General features: G+C 35.0%; 1 protein-coding gene across 1 annotated transcript; it reads right to left on the minus strand.

Moving 5' to 3' along the window:
- Positions 1-10,755: 10,755 nt before the first annotated feature.
- Positions 10,756-11,426, minus strand: LOC149542449 (uncharacterized). Its single transcript, XM_089797395.1, has 2 exons — positions 10,932-11,426; positions 10,756-10,849 (listed from the first exon to the last, which is right to left on the minus strand). Exons 1-2 carry the CDS (start codon positions 11,226-11,228, stop codon positions 10,778-10,780), a joined length of 369 nt encoding a protein of 122 aa, XP_089653521.1. The 5' UTR covers positions 11,229-11,426; the 3' UTR covers positions 10,756-10,777.
- Between the last annotated feature and the right edge of the window lie 4,843 nt (positions 11,427-16,269).

Consider the following 16,269-nt stretch of genomic DNA (forward strand, 5'->3'; position numbering starts at 1 on the left):
GTATTGAAGCAATTTGGATAGTGGGTTTAGTTGACTTTTTTATTGCTCCTAACAGGGCTATAATATTTTGGCAGTGATTCAAAATCTCCTAACAGAGACTCATATGTACTAATTGTATTGAAATTTCTTTTAATAGGGTCATATCGTCTTACAAGGAATTTTTTTATATTAGTACATCATATTATGGGTATCATCCCCACATGGGTTTTCCTTGTGATCAAGGGTTTCCATAGTTAGCAAATCATTGATTTTGTGCATGTCTTATCTCTTGGCATTGTTCTCATTAGTGATTATTGGAGTTGGGTTTGATAAGTTAGGTTTAAGTTTGATTAAACATACATCTGATTCACCCCTCCTCCCTCTCAGTTGTATTAGTGGACTTTACTTTTTAAAAAGGTCATGTTGGACATGTTAGGGCTTAACCGGTCCTAATATGCCATGTTGGCACATTAGGTCATAAACGTTCCTAATAGGTCATGTTAGGTCAAAAGAGGTCATAATAGGTCATCTTAGGCTTAAGGGGTCCTAAAATGATAAAAGGTGTTCTAACAGGTCACTATAGGTATGTTAGGTCATAAGGGGTCCTACTAGGTCATGTTAGTTCAAAGGGGGTCATAATAATTCATGTTAGACATGTTAGGCCTTAAGGGGTCCTAATAGGTTAGGGTAGGCACGTTAGCTCATAAAGGATCCTAATAGGTCATGTTAGGTAAAAAGGGGTTAAAATAGGCCATTTAGGGCTCAAGGGACCCTAATATGACTTAAGGAGTTCTATTAGATCATTTTAGATCAAAATTAGTCATAATATTGCTTAAGGAGTCCTAATAGGTCATGTAAGAACGCTAGGTCATAAGGAGTCCTAATAAGTCATATCAGGTTGAAAGGGGTCATAAAAGGTCATGTTAGGCATATTAGGTCTTGAAGGTATTAATATGGCTTAAGGGGTCCTCTTATGTCATGTTAGACACATTAGGTCTTAAGGGGTCCTAAGAGGTTATATTAGGCATATTAGTTATTAAGGGATCCTTATATGACTTAAGGGGTCCAATTACGTCATGTTAGATTTTAAGGGGTCATATTAGGACATATTACACTATATTAGGTTATGACATGGTATGCGAAGTTTTGTTATGTCATGTTAATTTATGTCATATAGGGTCCCATTAAGTCATGTTAAGTCATTTTTAAAAGGTTTTCTAAAATTATTTGTAAGATTTTAGACATTTTTTAAAGTTGTTTATATACATTTTTGTAAGGTTTTCTAAGATTTTTGCAACATGTTTTCTAGTAAAAACATAAACATATTTGCATATATTTTAAAATAAAATACATTTAAATAATATATTTTAAAATGTACTATTTATAATATTATCTCTAAGGTTTTGTACAATATTTTTTAAAGTTTTATAATATTTTCCTAAGATTTTCTAACATTTATTATCATAAAAATAAAAATGTACTTTTGTAGATCTTTTTTGATCGGTAATAGGCCAAAGCCAAGGTTATTATTATTTGTTGTGATTAATTGTTATTATTAGCTAATCTCAAGTAGAGTTGAACCCAATACCTCCTAGATAAGAGGCTCACAATTTACTGGTGTGTTGTAGGCTCTTGCTTGTATATTTTATATTTAATAAAATACATCTACAAAATATTATAAAAAAATACATTAATAACTATATATGAACTATTAAAAATGATTAAACAATAATATTTTAAAATAGCTCTCTCTAAATCTAGAAATATTGGAATCACTAGAGTTGAAATGAGCCCTTTAGGGGCTTTTTTGGGGTTTACATAGATTTTGGCATTTTTTATCGAACCTATTTTAGCCAAAACACCTTGGTTCAACTAAAACACCTCTTATTTATCAACATTGTGTAGTGTACATTTGACACCACATGGTTTCAACCAAACCAATTTTGACAAAAACCCATTCAATCAAAATCAGTTTGGTTGGACCTACAAAGTTATGCTAGAGAAATGTTGATCCACTGCTAAAGACTACTAAGGATGTCCTTTAAAAGGAAAAAAATGAACTTAATTAACAATGATCAATTATTAAATTAATTTTACTCTTTACATGATAATAAGAATGGGGGTTGTCTTTAGTTTATTTTGAATTTTGAATTTGAACTTGGAGCCCATTAATAATTGGATGGGGTATACACGTGGCACGCTCATGCCTAGTCATTATAACTAATCCCAAATCAACTTATGTTGCTCAGAAATGAATCCATCTATTCACAACGTACCAATGTTGGGAAAGGTTAAATTTATTCATCCAGGTGGATTTTATTGGATTTGATAATGGAAAAGGATTTTTTTAGTCTCATTAATACACAAATGACTAAAGGATCCCATGGACAAAATGTACATTAACTTTGGTGGGTTCTATTAAACATGTAATGTAATAATTATAGTGTTTATTGCCTTGGTTTACTGCAAAACATTGTGGGTTTTCTTCAAGACATTTCCATCGATATTTTGTGGCTCTACAATGCCAACTTTCTGCATTATGTTATTATTGCTACAGTAATGAAGGAAAATATGGGGGCGATATAATCCATATCGAACCTAATAAGTTGAAGTATTTCAAATCCAAGCACATTTTTTCTTTCATGTGCACTAAGAGTGGTATTAATAAATTCATAGGGAATATGACGAGAAAGACTCTCCAAGCAATTTGTTTGCTTCATGGGTTGATAAAAGAGTCATTGTTGATGGTATCTCTTTTGAGATAAACAAGGAGATTGCAGCTCAAGCAACGAGCCTCTCGATGGAAGGAAAAGGAAAAAATAGAGCAGAATTTTAGATACCACAATCCTCAATCAGCTCTTCCACAAAGATGAGAAAGTAGTCAAACTATATGGTGGGTTCAACCATAAAGAGTTACCATCACCCTGGGACTAGATGTTGTTGGAATATATAGGAAATACAGGATGCTGAGAGGGGGAAGGATGAATCAATATCCCTAAACACTTATAAACTCTTTTCAAATCTGATTTTCCCCTATGATATCTCAACTCAGTAAATATGCATTAGCTTCATAAACTGATATTACAATAAACTTAACTATTCTACTTTATCATATGCATGTAAACATAAACCATAAAATCATCACATATGACAAAGATTTTTATCATGCAGAAACCCTTAGTTAGAGGGAAAACTGTGGTGGGGATGACACCCACAAATCCATCACTACTACAGTAAGAGGTTGTCTTCTTAGTGCTACAATGTGTGTTACTTCTAGTGACCTACTCTGTTAGAAATAATACAATAGGATCTGCTAGGATCCCCCTCTCTAAAGGATTTTTCACCATTGAACAAAATGTGCACTCGATTAAGAGATTTACAATAAGATAGTTAGGTCTACCCTATCAAAGCATTTATTTGCTACAATGGTAAGAAAGTAGTAGTGAACATGATCTGCAAACTTACTTTGTTGTCCAGATTAGGTGTTTACAATCTCAATATCTATTGTAAGTATGTTTATAGTTTTTTATAGAGTCAAGTTTAGGTGGTTGCATTTTGTTAATATTTTATATTAGTCCATACCTATATATATAGACATGGAACTAATGTTTTCATAAATCTATTATATTAATTTTTACAATAAAAAACTTTTAACATTTTAAAGTTTGAAATCTTTTGTTTTTTAAATATATTTTAATACACTAATTGTTATTTTTCTATTGATAGGTACTAATTTTAGAAAGGGTTTCATTATTATTTTTAATTTAGAAAATAATAAAAATAAAAGTTCTTTTTTTTTTAGAAACTTAAGTACTTCAACCAAGATTTCTTCCCTTTAGGACATCAACACATAAGCCACAATACAATCTATTTAATAACTCGTCTTTCAAGTGGATTGCCTCCTCTTTGAAGAAACCACCATAAATTTTGTCAAAAATGGAAATGTTTAAATTCTCTTTTACCTTTGGCAGACCACCATACATTTTGTTGAAAAAGGAAATGTTCAAATTCTCTGTTACCTTTGGGAGAAGTTGTGAGAGGTAAATTAAGTTAGCAATAGGATAAATTTAGCGATGACTAGAAAATTTAACATTGAATTTATTTTCCTAGAGAAGATAGACACAGATGTCCCCCCTATGTATTAGCTTGCTTGAATTACTACACTAATTACACTAATTCCATGATCTAGTTTCAATTAATAGTAAAACAATATTCTTATGTATTTCATTATTCATGAGATTAAATTTTTAATTTTTTTAACAAATTCAACTTCTTATACCCCTAGTGTTTCCTCTACAAAAGAATTGCCACACTCGTTTGTTAAAAATAATATTCTCAATCATGATGGGGAAAATTGATATTGATAAAATTTGGCAGAAGGTGTGACCTCTTCCTTCAAATCTTGCAGCCTGATTGTACTAGTCATTTGAATTACTCTTGGCTTCTCATTACACAATTTAATTTCAGTTGATGTTTAAATATGTTGCTTCTTTTGAGATTATGCATCATTTGCCAATCTTTGTGTTGGGACCTAGGGTTTCACATCGTTGATAAATTTTCTTAAACTTAAATTACTTTGAATTCCGCAAAACTTCCTCAAACAAATTAAATTACTTTGGATGGCACGGTGTACACGCAATCTAAGCTCTTAGGTTGTACTTCAAGCTCTTTCAATGGATTGAAGATTTGCAAGATTTGGTGAACGCAAAGAAAACAAGAGCGATTTCAAACAAAATAAAGTGAAACAAAAGCGAGTAGTTTTACTCTTTGTACTATGAGAGTAATTTACTTTTGGTGGGTTGGGCTACATCAACAATGAGACAATTAAGAAGCATATAAGGAATTGGAAATTTGGATGTGATATAGCATAGGCGCACAATTATTGGTCTATTGAACTACTTTAAAACAAGGGTGATGTCTATGCCAGCATCAAAATATTGTTTTTAAATTAAAATTAAATTTAATATTCAATTCTAAATTGATTTTTAATTTGATTATTAAAAACAAGAAAGTGTCATTTTGATGCTAGCATATTCATTGGCAAAAAAAAGTGGGAAGTATGGATAAGCAATGTTGGTCCAAAATGGTGGTTAAGGAAGAGTTAGAGCAAAAGAAAAAAAACAAAAAGTGAAAGAAGCTAAACAAGTGGCTGAAAAAATGGAACATCAATTCCCAAGAGTGCCCTGACACTAATATAGACATAAAAAAATGAATGATGGGGAAGTTAAGGGTGTTAGGAATAAGGTGTCTCAACCTTGGATAATTCCTATTCTTATTATTTGTTTTGTAAAATGTATTTCTTGCAAATAATGTTGATGTGTCGGCATCTTGAATTGTGTTTAAGGAGATCATCACTAAAACAGTTATGACGGATTCCTATGACATGTAAGAGCTATGTCAGGAAGATTCAATGATAGGTGAAGACATGTGGCAATTGATAAATTTGAGTACTGTACACTCTACCCCAATAGTGGGGTTCGGGGCATCACCTTGAAAAAAATTTTAGGGTTCCTATTTTCTCGGAGAATGGTAAAACCTTAATACAATTACCTTTGGGAGTAGCCCTAAAAGTGAAGCGCATGTTATAAGCGTTTTTAGGGTTGCGAAGAGTAGTGATGCGAAATAGTGTATTGTTGGTACTGTGTGTTGCTACTGGAGTCTTCTGTCGTCGCTGTTGAACTTGCATTGCAAGTGTATTGTAACCTTGTGTTGAAGATAATACATTGTGTAGGTTCTGGAGGGGTGGGATTGTTTTACCGAAAGGTTTTTCCCCACCGGCAAATCTTTGTGTTATGTGTTTCTTTCTCTATCTATTTTCTTTATGCTTGGTTGGTTGATATATTGTTGTTTACATGATATTGAATATGTAAGTGTAAAAGATTTTAATAGGATTTGCACCATACGTCTCTTAAGAGATTAGTGTAGGAAGTTGTTTCTGCACCTGAGTTTCCTTACAAAGGGCTGTCATGTGGACAAATCAGATAGGTAGAAGAAAAAAAGTCTTCTACATCAAAGAATTTAATCCCATATGGGAACATAGGGATAAAGAATTTTAAGGAGTGCTAGAAACATAATGAAACTTTATTAAAGAATGTAAAGATGATGAAGGTATTCATAGCCAATACAAGGATGCATTACAGGTGAAAAACATAAAAGAACTTTTTGATCAGACAAGAATGCACAAGGCAATTATCTTTTTAATGCAAATCTACAAAAAAAGGGACAACCTGGAGAAATTGCACCAACTAGAGTGATCAATCCTTAGTGTGATCCCTTAGACTGTTTGGTCTTCTGAACGTCATTAAAACTTTTCATTCATTCATTCATTGTCCCCTAAATAATGCTTGCTTAATTTGATGGTTGTGAAGTTGACAATGGCTTATATTTTATGAATATTTATGAAAGAGTAAAAGTGGTCCTTGTAGATTTTGTATATAGTTTCTTTCTATGGTGCACATCACAATTGTTCTAACCTCGAATCTTGGTTGGGATGCCTGGGTGCCTACTAACTTACTTAATATTTAACAGTGTAACAACCCAAGAACCATCTTCCACAGTTGACCAATCACTTGCACAAAGCCATGAAGGTTTATAGTCATTAAATGTGTGGTATCTTGAAACCCATTATTGTTATCATTTATTAGAAGCAATAAATTCAAGCGAAAACTTCCTCCTAGATTCCTACAACTCCAATAACTAGAGGAGTTGTTGGAGCCCTTTTCAACTTTCACAAAAAGATCAATCCCCATGACCATTCATCCCTCTTGAAGTATAGTTTTTCTCACTAAACATCTCAAGAAATTGTTTTCCCCATGAATGCCTTAACGTGAAGATCTAAAAAATCCAATGCCAATAAAATACAAATAGGGTCCAAATGCTGCTGTACAAGAAAATAGAAAAAGGGCTTCAAGGATCCAAGCAAGGCAAAAATAGATTGATTTTCTTAAGACGGGAAGTTGGAAGTTTGAGAAAAAGCATCAAAGTGGTGAATAAAATGCCCAAACAACTTCACATCCCATTTCCTAGTCTTTTCTTGGATAGCCTTACATTAGTTGAACACTTGTACAATTGTCCAATGCTTCTCATAGCCTGTCATTCCTGTAGCCTACTGGATGGTTGGGATTGAATGTATTGTTAAACCTCCTTTTAAAAAAACTTTCTAGAAGACGTTTCCTTCTCAAACGGATTGATTTCACCCTTATGGTAAGCTTAGTGACTGGGACAACAACAACGAACGTGGAAGTATAGAAACATTGACCTTATCTAATTGGCTAAACCATAAAATCAATATTTGATGCTTAAGTTGTGTTATTCCCCTTTATGCTTTTAACTATTTAGTAACTATTATTTAATAATTGTAGAAACCTATCTTCTATATATTACAAAAGACAAGGACTTAAGCTCCACTAGAGGTCTTGTTATTATGATGTTGATACTCTAATGGGTTGGTTGCTTTTAATATAAAAAACATCGTGATCAATGTAAGCCTAACTAAATATAATAAAATAAATTTATTGCTTCGGCTATATTATTATATGCAATTGCACTTGATCGTGTTGTTTAGTGTGCAAGATTTATATCCCTGGCAGTGGCACATGGAATTGGTGATTCAATCGTTTATATTTTACCAATGTCATCCCTGTATGGTTACGTATCCTTATTTTAATTGTTTGATTAATCCTTTCGATAATTATTAAATCCAAACTCATTTGCATTACGTGATTAGATCAGTCTGTGCATTTAGAGGTTCACATCGTCGCGAAGTTGTTAAGGAAATTCCTATGTTTTTGGGTTTTTGGGTTTTATTTTATTTTATTTTAATTTTTGCCAGCGTTGTCATAGATGAATTCATATTACTAGAAATAGCCTGTTTTCGTTTGGGTCAATTTGGGGTTTAACTAGGTTGGCCGGTTAATTGCCCTAATCGATTATTCACTCAAAAAGTGAATAAGTATCCAAAAAGGAATATAATTCCTGACTTCTCACTTTTGAATTAGAAAGTTTGAGAGTAAAACCCAAAATCCTCTTCATAAAGATTTATTGTTCTATTCGTTGTGGGTGCTGCGGCCGTGGGATCGTCACGAGGTTGAGCTTGTTGGATCCAGCTCAAGGAGACCTTGGATTGCCACAATTTCTAGCTACTTCTACGGGTTTCTTATTTTATGGTTCAGATTCTCGTTTTGTCCTTTTGGTTGTGAGGTAGGGCTTTCCCGTTGTATTGTTTCAACTCTGTTTTCGCTTTTGTTTTTGGTAGCCATTTGTTAGGAGGCTGAGAACTAGTGTTCCTCTCCATTTTTGTATGCTAGCTCTACCCGATTGGGCAGGTATGAGCATTTCCCTATTTTTTAGGTTGAGGGTTTGGGGTTTTGCACCGTTATGTTGATCGTTTTTGCATACGAACTCCAAACCTAGATTTTATTTGACATTTTTGGTTGTTGTGCCCTAAGACCAAATGGGTTTTAATTTTGAAGTTTTTGAGTTTTGAGGTTTTTCGCTTCAGTTTGCGTGTCACCCAATTTTCTCTGATTTTATTGGCATGATGTTGGTCGTGGACTTGGATTATCTGTAGGATGTCAGTCACACCATTGTTTCACTTTTATGTTTACATTGGGATGCATGTCTCATCCGTACTCCCGACCTTGTGTTTGGTTGAGTGATTTTATTCCTAATGTTATGGTTTCTTTGGACCTTTGTGATTGTTTCATGGACAAGGATTCGTGTAGAATCCATACTCTCAGATTGAGGTCGGTTGAGTGATTTCATTATGTATGGTTTTATTGTTCTTGGGGATTCGTGTAGAATCCGTCCTCCCAAGTTATTTTCAGTTGAGTGATCTTTTGCATTGTTTTCTCATCCAGTCCTTGTGCTATGATCTTCGTAATGGTGTTGCGCCACACACGAGTACGTGCGCGTACATTTACCAAGCGACTTGCGAGTCCTGATATTCCGTGGTACTTCCATAAATAAGATCATTGGGGTTGGGTTGGGAATTTGCATGCCTATGTGCACTCATCATTGGAGGGGCATAAGTAGGGTAGGGTAGCATATGGAGGGGGCTTTTTTTCCACAACCCGGTGCCTATTTTCCGAGGGTTGGCGCAAAAGTTTTAACTAAGTGATAACTAAATAAAATGTGTGAGTGTTAATAAAACTTAAGAGAATAAAATGTATGTGCTTGAGCCTTATTGTTGAGGGAGTTGAATCAGCACAATCTGAGCTTGGGCTTGTCAATGCCAAGTGACTCTCCATGATGTTAGCCCCTACTTAGTAGTCCATTGAGTCTCTAACCTGGACCTATAGTATATGCATTATCTTTGTTCTTGGTTTCAGTCATCATATTGTCTAGCGTGAGTGTTAGCCATGGACGTTGTGCTTGATGTGTTTGTGGTTGGATCATTATCTCCATCAACACAACGGGTGTGGACCTACGAGTTCCACGTGGTTGGTAGGCGTAGCTACCCATATCACTACTGGAAACCGGTGTACAGAGACAATCTTCTATCCCAGTGCAACCATTGCTGGATGTTTTCACTTGATACTTCGGGTTCCAGAGTATGCTTTCATGTGGTTTATGATTTCATTAGAATGCTTGTATATCATGTTTAGATGATGTTAGTTACTGGCACATTTCCTTATTATGGTGATTAGCATATGATGGATGATGTTATCTAGTTTTCTAGGATTATCTTATGCTTTACTTCTAGCATGTTAGATTTCCTTATGCTTCTGATTGTAGCATGTTTTAGTAGTGACGTCCTTATATGATAGTACTGACGATCCAATCGGTAGCTTGGGATGTTACGCATGGGGGATGGCTAGGGTCCACGATGGCTTTATGATGCTATTATAGTTGAGAGGAACCGCGTACTTAGTTTGGTTGTTCTACACATTTCTATGTTGTTTTCAATTATTGCGATGTTTAAAGTATACTGTGATGTTACCTTCTGTACTTTCCCTTCACTGATTGTTAGATGATTAGATTGTGTTTCTGTCTTTCAATTACTGTTCGAGTGTCCTTACCTCGAGATGTGGATCCAGTACTCCCCGATGTGGAGAAACGTTATCCCTTAGCTTTGTTATCTTTCAATTCCTTGCTTCTTGTTCTGAGAGTTTGTGCAAAATCGTGCATCCTCGCACAAGGATGCAAGATCTCGCATGGCATGTTCGGTTTCTTTGCATGGTGGAGCACTTTCTTACGCGAAACCCAACACCAATATTGGGTGCTTGGGCTATTTGGCCAAGCACTTCCTCACATCGCCTGGTACACATCCTCGCGCAGAATGCACTTTCTCGCGAGGCATGCTACACATCTTCGTGCAAAAATCTGTCAGTTTGTGGTCCTCATGCGGAAAATAAGGGGCATCTCCACTAGTTTTTGGGGATCATTTTCTAGTGATTCTAGTACCTTTGGGTTTACTTAAATTACAGATCTTAGATTCTTTGTATTGTTGTCTTTTTGGCTTTATGTTTCATGTTGTGTGTATGTTAGTTTGGGTGGTAGCATTTGGAGATTCGTTGGTTGTCGGGATGGTGGTTAAGTCTTCCATTGCGATCGATGTGATCCATATATGATGTTGACATGTGCACTCATACTTGTTCAAAAAAAAAAAAGCTTGGCTTGTATTTCATCCTTGTTCCAAGGATCTCTGAGCGGGGCATTACAGATCCGCTCTAGAGAGAGTCGAAGCAAGCACTTGACTATCTGCAACAAACCCTTCCCAACCAGCAAGAATGTACTGAAACTTATGGTCAAACGAACAAACACCCAAAACCTTCTGTGACATGTTGCCTTTTCTATCTCAATATTTGGCTTGGAAGTCCACATCAACTATAACTGGCATATGGGTTCCATCAATTGCACCAATACAATCCTACAATAAGCAATATTCTTATCAAATACATATTAATATATTTAAGTTTGTAGTGATGAAATAATGGCACTAGTATATTTACCTTGAAGAACGGATGAAAACAGTCCTTCCCAGCTATTTCTGAAGGAGTGGTTGCAACAAAGGGTAAAAGATACTCATTATGCAACCCTAAGATAGCTTTCAAGACCTTGTGGAAGTGTCGACTCACTGTCTCCCCAAAATGACCAAAGTTATGACCAATCTTACAATTCCTTAGATTGTGGCCAATGGTATGTAGGAACATAACAAGTTGTTCTTCTAATGTTAAATTTGGCATATCTTCAATTCTCCCTTTTTGCCTTAGAATTGTGGCCAAGCGAAAGAAAGCAATTCTACTCATGCGTATTTGTCATGGCAATCAATATTATTTGAATGGATAATGCGCTTATAAAAAGGACATAAAGGTCTTCTTCGCTTACGTCTCTGACTTCTAGCTTCTTCAGAAGATGCTACTATGATTACGGCAAGGCTGGCAAGCAAAACGACGAGTAGGCGCATGACCTTGATCTTCTTAACAATTGCTCCTTGGATTTCTATATCATCAATAGGATCCATCGAATGACCTACAACCACATAATGGATTAAATGTTTAGTGTACTCACATAATAATATATAAATATATAAAATGTAGAGCAAGCATTAATCGCATGGCCTTGTATAGACATACTAAACATAGATATATATCATAACATACTACATAATATATATCAAAACATAGATGCTGATACAGTCAACATTAAGATCCATCAAATATAACCTCCAATTCTGTAAGGAAGACAAGATTTTCATTTTTGAATTAATTTCAACATATCGCAGTACTATTCTACACCATTACTATTATATTTCAAGATCACTCATTATTGTTCTACATCATTCTTCCTATTGGTCTTCAACCAAATTTTAAAAAGCCTCCAATCATGGCATTCATCCATAAAGATGACACTAAAAATAAACATAAATTGCATTCTACAACTTTCATTTATTCATGTAATAGTATTCACTAGCCTAAATCACATCTGCTATGAATCTCAGATATTATCTTGTCCAAAGATTGCTCAATCAACTAGTACAAGAAAAAAATGTGTTGGAAAATAGGTTGAAAGAAAGTAATAATGCAATCAAGGAATTACTTCGGCTTAAATATGTGCTTGATCAAACAAAACAATTAAGTGAGAATCTTGGAAAATTGTGCACTCAATTAGGACAAGAAAAGAACCTAAAAATTTGATGTAACAGTAACTAGCTATGCAATAATTGAACAGAAAATACCTACCAATGGTGTTGGCAGGGGCCACAACCTACAACCATGTAATAATTGTCCTTGAATTTTTTTTGGAACCATGGAGATGCAATATTCAACATAGAGAAAACCAAAATGTTGATTATTAGCTTCAAATAACATGCATGATAATAACCTAACATATGCAATCCTCTCAATAACAACTAGATGAGTAGGGGTTTGAGTCATCACCACTCTTGTCAATACAATAACACAGAAAATAATTAGATGAAGTGGTGGCTCCGCCTTTGCCACTCAATTACCACATTGCACAGATATAACAAAGGCTAAGCTCAAATAATTTTGAAAAATTGGCATGAAATAATTTTAAATGAGAAAGAATTGATGCCACTTTTCTTTAGTGGGAAGGAGGAACAAGTATAAATTTAAAGGATAATTTCTTTGGAATGTATACATCCTTGTGATATTTCCAATAACTGAGGATTGCCTTACCTACTACTTTGGGCATTTTGTTGGTAAAAGAACTTAAGTGGAAACATCACCTTGGTAGGGGAGAGGAAGGTATGAGAAAGCCAATTTTGCAAAAAGATGCAAAGAAACAAAAGCAGAGGCACTGGAAATTTAAAACAGCTAAGATTTTATGGGACCCAAAGACAAACTTATAAAGGAAAGAGTGATCCATTAGGATCATAAAAGTAAAAGAATCTTCTTAAGACTCTCAGAAGACATTAAAAATAACCAAGGCAGAAGAAACAAGTTGATGAGTAACAATGTACTATGTTAGCACTGAGGAAAGCCCACTAGTTACATCAGGTTGCCCCTTACATTACTGTCATGCAGCTTTTGCATATGCCATGACTCTTCCCCATGTGGCATTTTTCATGTGTAAATTTGTGATGGCGATTCAATCCTGCAGTTTCTGGCAGTTCCACTCATTTCAAATAGAAAATTCAATAGCATTCAAAGTAAGGTATCTTCCTTGTTTAGGCAACTGGAAATCTTTTAGACTTCGAAGGGACATCTCCAGCAATGCATAAGAAGAGTCATAAGATAAGCAGCTAGAGGAAAGATTGAAAGGAATAATTGATTAAGTTGATGAATGTATAAGTGGGTAGCAGCCAGTAGTCAGTTGCTAATGTTTGATGTTTGGTAATTCAATCCTCCAGTTTCTGGCAGTTCCACTCATTTCAAATAGAAAATTCAGTAACATTCAAAGTAAGCTATCTTCCTTGTTTTGGCAACTGGAAATCTTTTAGACTTTGAAGGGGCATCTCCAGGAATGCATAAGAAGAATCATGAGAAGCAGCTAGAGGCAAGGTTGAAAGGAATAATTGATTAAGTTGATGAATGTATAAGTGGGTAGTAGCCAGTAGTCGGTTGCTAATGTTTGATGTTTACTCAATTGACAATACTCTTACAATCTTTCCTTAGCGGCGTTAGGAAGATTGGAGACATTAAAAAGCATGAGATGTGCTCCTTAGATCTCTTTGTATTGTGTGTATTGATAAAGAAATGCAGCCAAGCTATGCAATTGGCACTCTTACTGGTTTTCCCCACACTGATGGATTCAGGTACAAAATTGTGTTATATGGTTTGCGTCAATTATCTTTAGCTATTTGTGAATTTCAAGCTTAATTACTAATCAAATGTTTAATTAACACTGTAAGACCATTTAAATTCAAAGCTAGTTCATGATTCTACTTCAACTAGTAGCACCATGCATAAAACAAATCGGAAATACTCTCTCCTAAATAGGATTTAAGATAAAAATGTACACATAATGAATGAATGTAGAGAAAGATCCAGAAGTGGTCAGTTACATGGTAGGAGAGTGGAGAGGAGGCAAGTAAGATATTGAGTGCTGCATATTATTAACTCCATTTTTTTAGGTAAGAAGTTATAAATGTTTTATCATAACAAGCAATGGTGACACAAGGAAAATTACTCGAAAAGATTATTGATTATCATTGCACTGCTCTCAGTTTATCAACAAACTAATAGAAAAGGGGCACTTCTTAAAGAAAAGCAACTATAGAAGCCCTGTAGGCTGTAATTACATGGATAACAGCAGAGCTATTAAGGCTTCACAAAACTCTCATTAAGAGGAAAACTACTCCCTCATTAAGAGGAAAACTGAAGACAGCGATAAAGCTTATAAGCAATTTCCCAGCAAGACAAAACAGTAACAATATTACACAAGAACACATTATACACACTTAGGATCAAACAAGCACCATACACAATATGGAAGGTTTACTTCAAATAAATGAGAACATCCCTCACCATTCCATCCACATACCGCGTAAGGATACACCCGTATAGCCAATTATACACCTCAATAGTCAATTCAATATTAAATACAATGGGTAAAAAATATTTCATTAATTTCATAAAATTAAGTACAATGGAGAAAACAGATTGATTAATTTTATGATATCAAACCACAATGGAGATGAAAGTATAAATTGTCTAATCTGTGACAGCTAACTCCAATTGTTACATACATGTCACTGTTATTTAATCTATTTGGAAGCTTTTGCTTCCTCAAAGTTTAACACTAGAAACAGTTTTTATTTTGTCCATGTTACACATCTGCAGCTCTACCAAAAGCAAAGGGAATCAGAGCCATGTCTGCAGTATGGAATTCTCAATGATCGAAATGAAATGCAAGATGTAAAACCAGCCAGGGCAAAATGGTTTCAAAGATTTCCCATCCTAAAAATATTGTCTAGACTTTGGAGAAGAAGGCACTGATAATGCAGAACAAGAGCGTAGGCTTTAACAAATGCCATACAAGTGCAACAATCAAAGCAATCAAAGCTAAGTCAATGTTTGGACATACAAGGTCCAAGGTCACCTATGAATGCTCTTCTTCTAATTTCAAGAATCATGAATCTCTCATGATGCAAACGTCAATGATTTTCTTCTGTTCTACATGCCATCACCTCTATGATTTTCTTAAACATTTCTTTTCCATTCTGTCTGATTCAGTTTCAACTCCAGTCCTACTTTTCGCTTCTCAATTATCTTAACCATGGAAGCGGACTGTTTCAGAACTGCCCATTACACTTGTAACTCCATAAGATTCTTAAATTACGATAACAAGAAAAAGATAAACAAGAAGATGGCATTCAACAGATTTCAATTCCATTCGAGGTCTTACACTGCTGTTGCCGTCAAGAATGAATCAACTGCTGCCTCTAAAGTGGAGCCATTGCAATTTGCAACACCATAACTCTCGACCTCTCGGGATATTGCCAATATCAAATAAAAGAAAACCGGGGATCTAGAAGTAATCCGAACCTCCATACATCATGGTTATACAGATGAGTATCCCTAACAAAAAATTTTAAAAATGTCAAACCATTCAGGATTTTACATACCGTTGCAGATGAAACCCAAATGGAGAGTGAAGCCGTTGCGGAGTACCGTTGCAAATGAAACCCCCAAATGGAGAGTGAAGCCGTTGCAGAGCGGAGAAGAAACCCTGCCCGCCAAAATGTTGCCAATGCAGATTAAAATGATTTGGACGCCAAGAACCGTTTGTCCTTATGGGCTCACTCACGGACCCGAAAAAATATGAAATTTGGGATAATAGGATTGAGAATAGGAATGGCCTATTCGAATAACAGGTTTTTTTTGGCACACTTATGCTCGTTTTAGGGGTAAAATTGGAATACGAAACCCTATTCTCTATTCTGATTTGGCGTACCAAACGGAGAATAGAAAACATATTCTAGAATGTCTATTCCTATTCCAGCAACCAAACAGGCCCTAAGAGTCTAATGTTTTATAGGTAGCGACTAGTTCAACCCATGTATGTAAGTTAACTAGCTTGATGGAGGATGCTTATAAACATAAATTTTGGGCAATGCGTTATGTTCAGCATTGAACAACACCCATGTAACATTGGAATAATAGATTGAACCAAGGCAGTGGTGTCCAGTACAAGATGGGCAAATGTTCAATGCAACCATCATACTTTCTTTTTGATCATATAGCTTCATAGCTTCCTTGTATGAATAGTATATCAGACATTCAGTCTGAAATCAATATAATAGACATTCTGATATTATCTATTAGGTAACAATAACAAGAGCAATTAGAGTCTCTATCAGAGATCCTGACAATTTACAATATC

The sequence above is a fragment of the Cupressus sempervirens genome, chromosome 8, assembly GCF_028749045.1.
Source record: "Cupressus sempervirens isolate cs-2001-9-10 chromosome 8, ASM2874904v1, whole genome shotgun sequence".
NCBI classification, from domain to species: domain Eukaryota; kingdom Viridiplantae; phylum Streptophyta; class Pinopsida; order Cupressales; family Cupressaceae; genus Cupressus; species Cupressus sempervirens.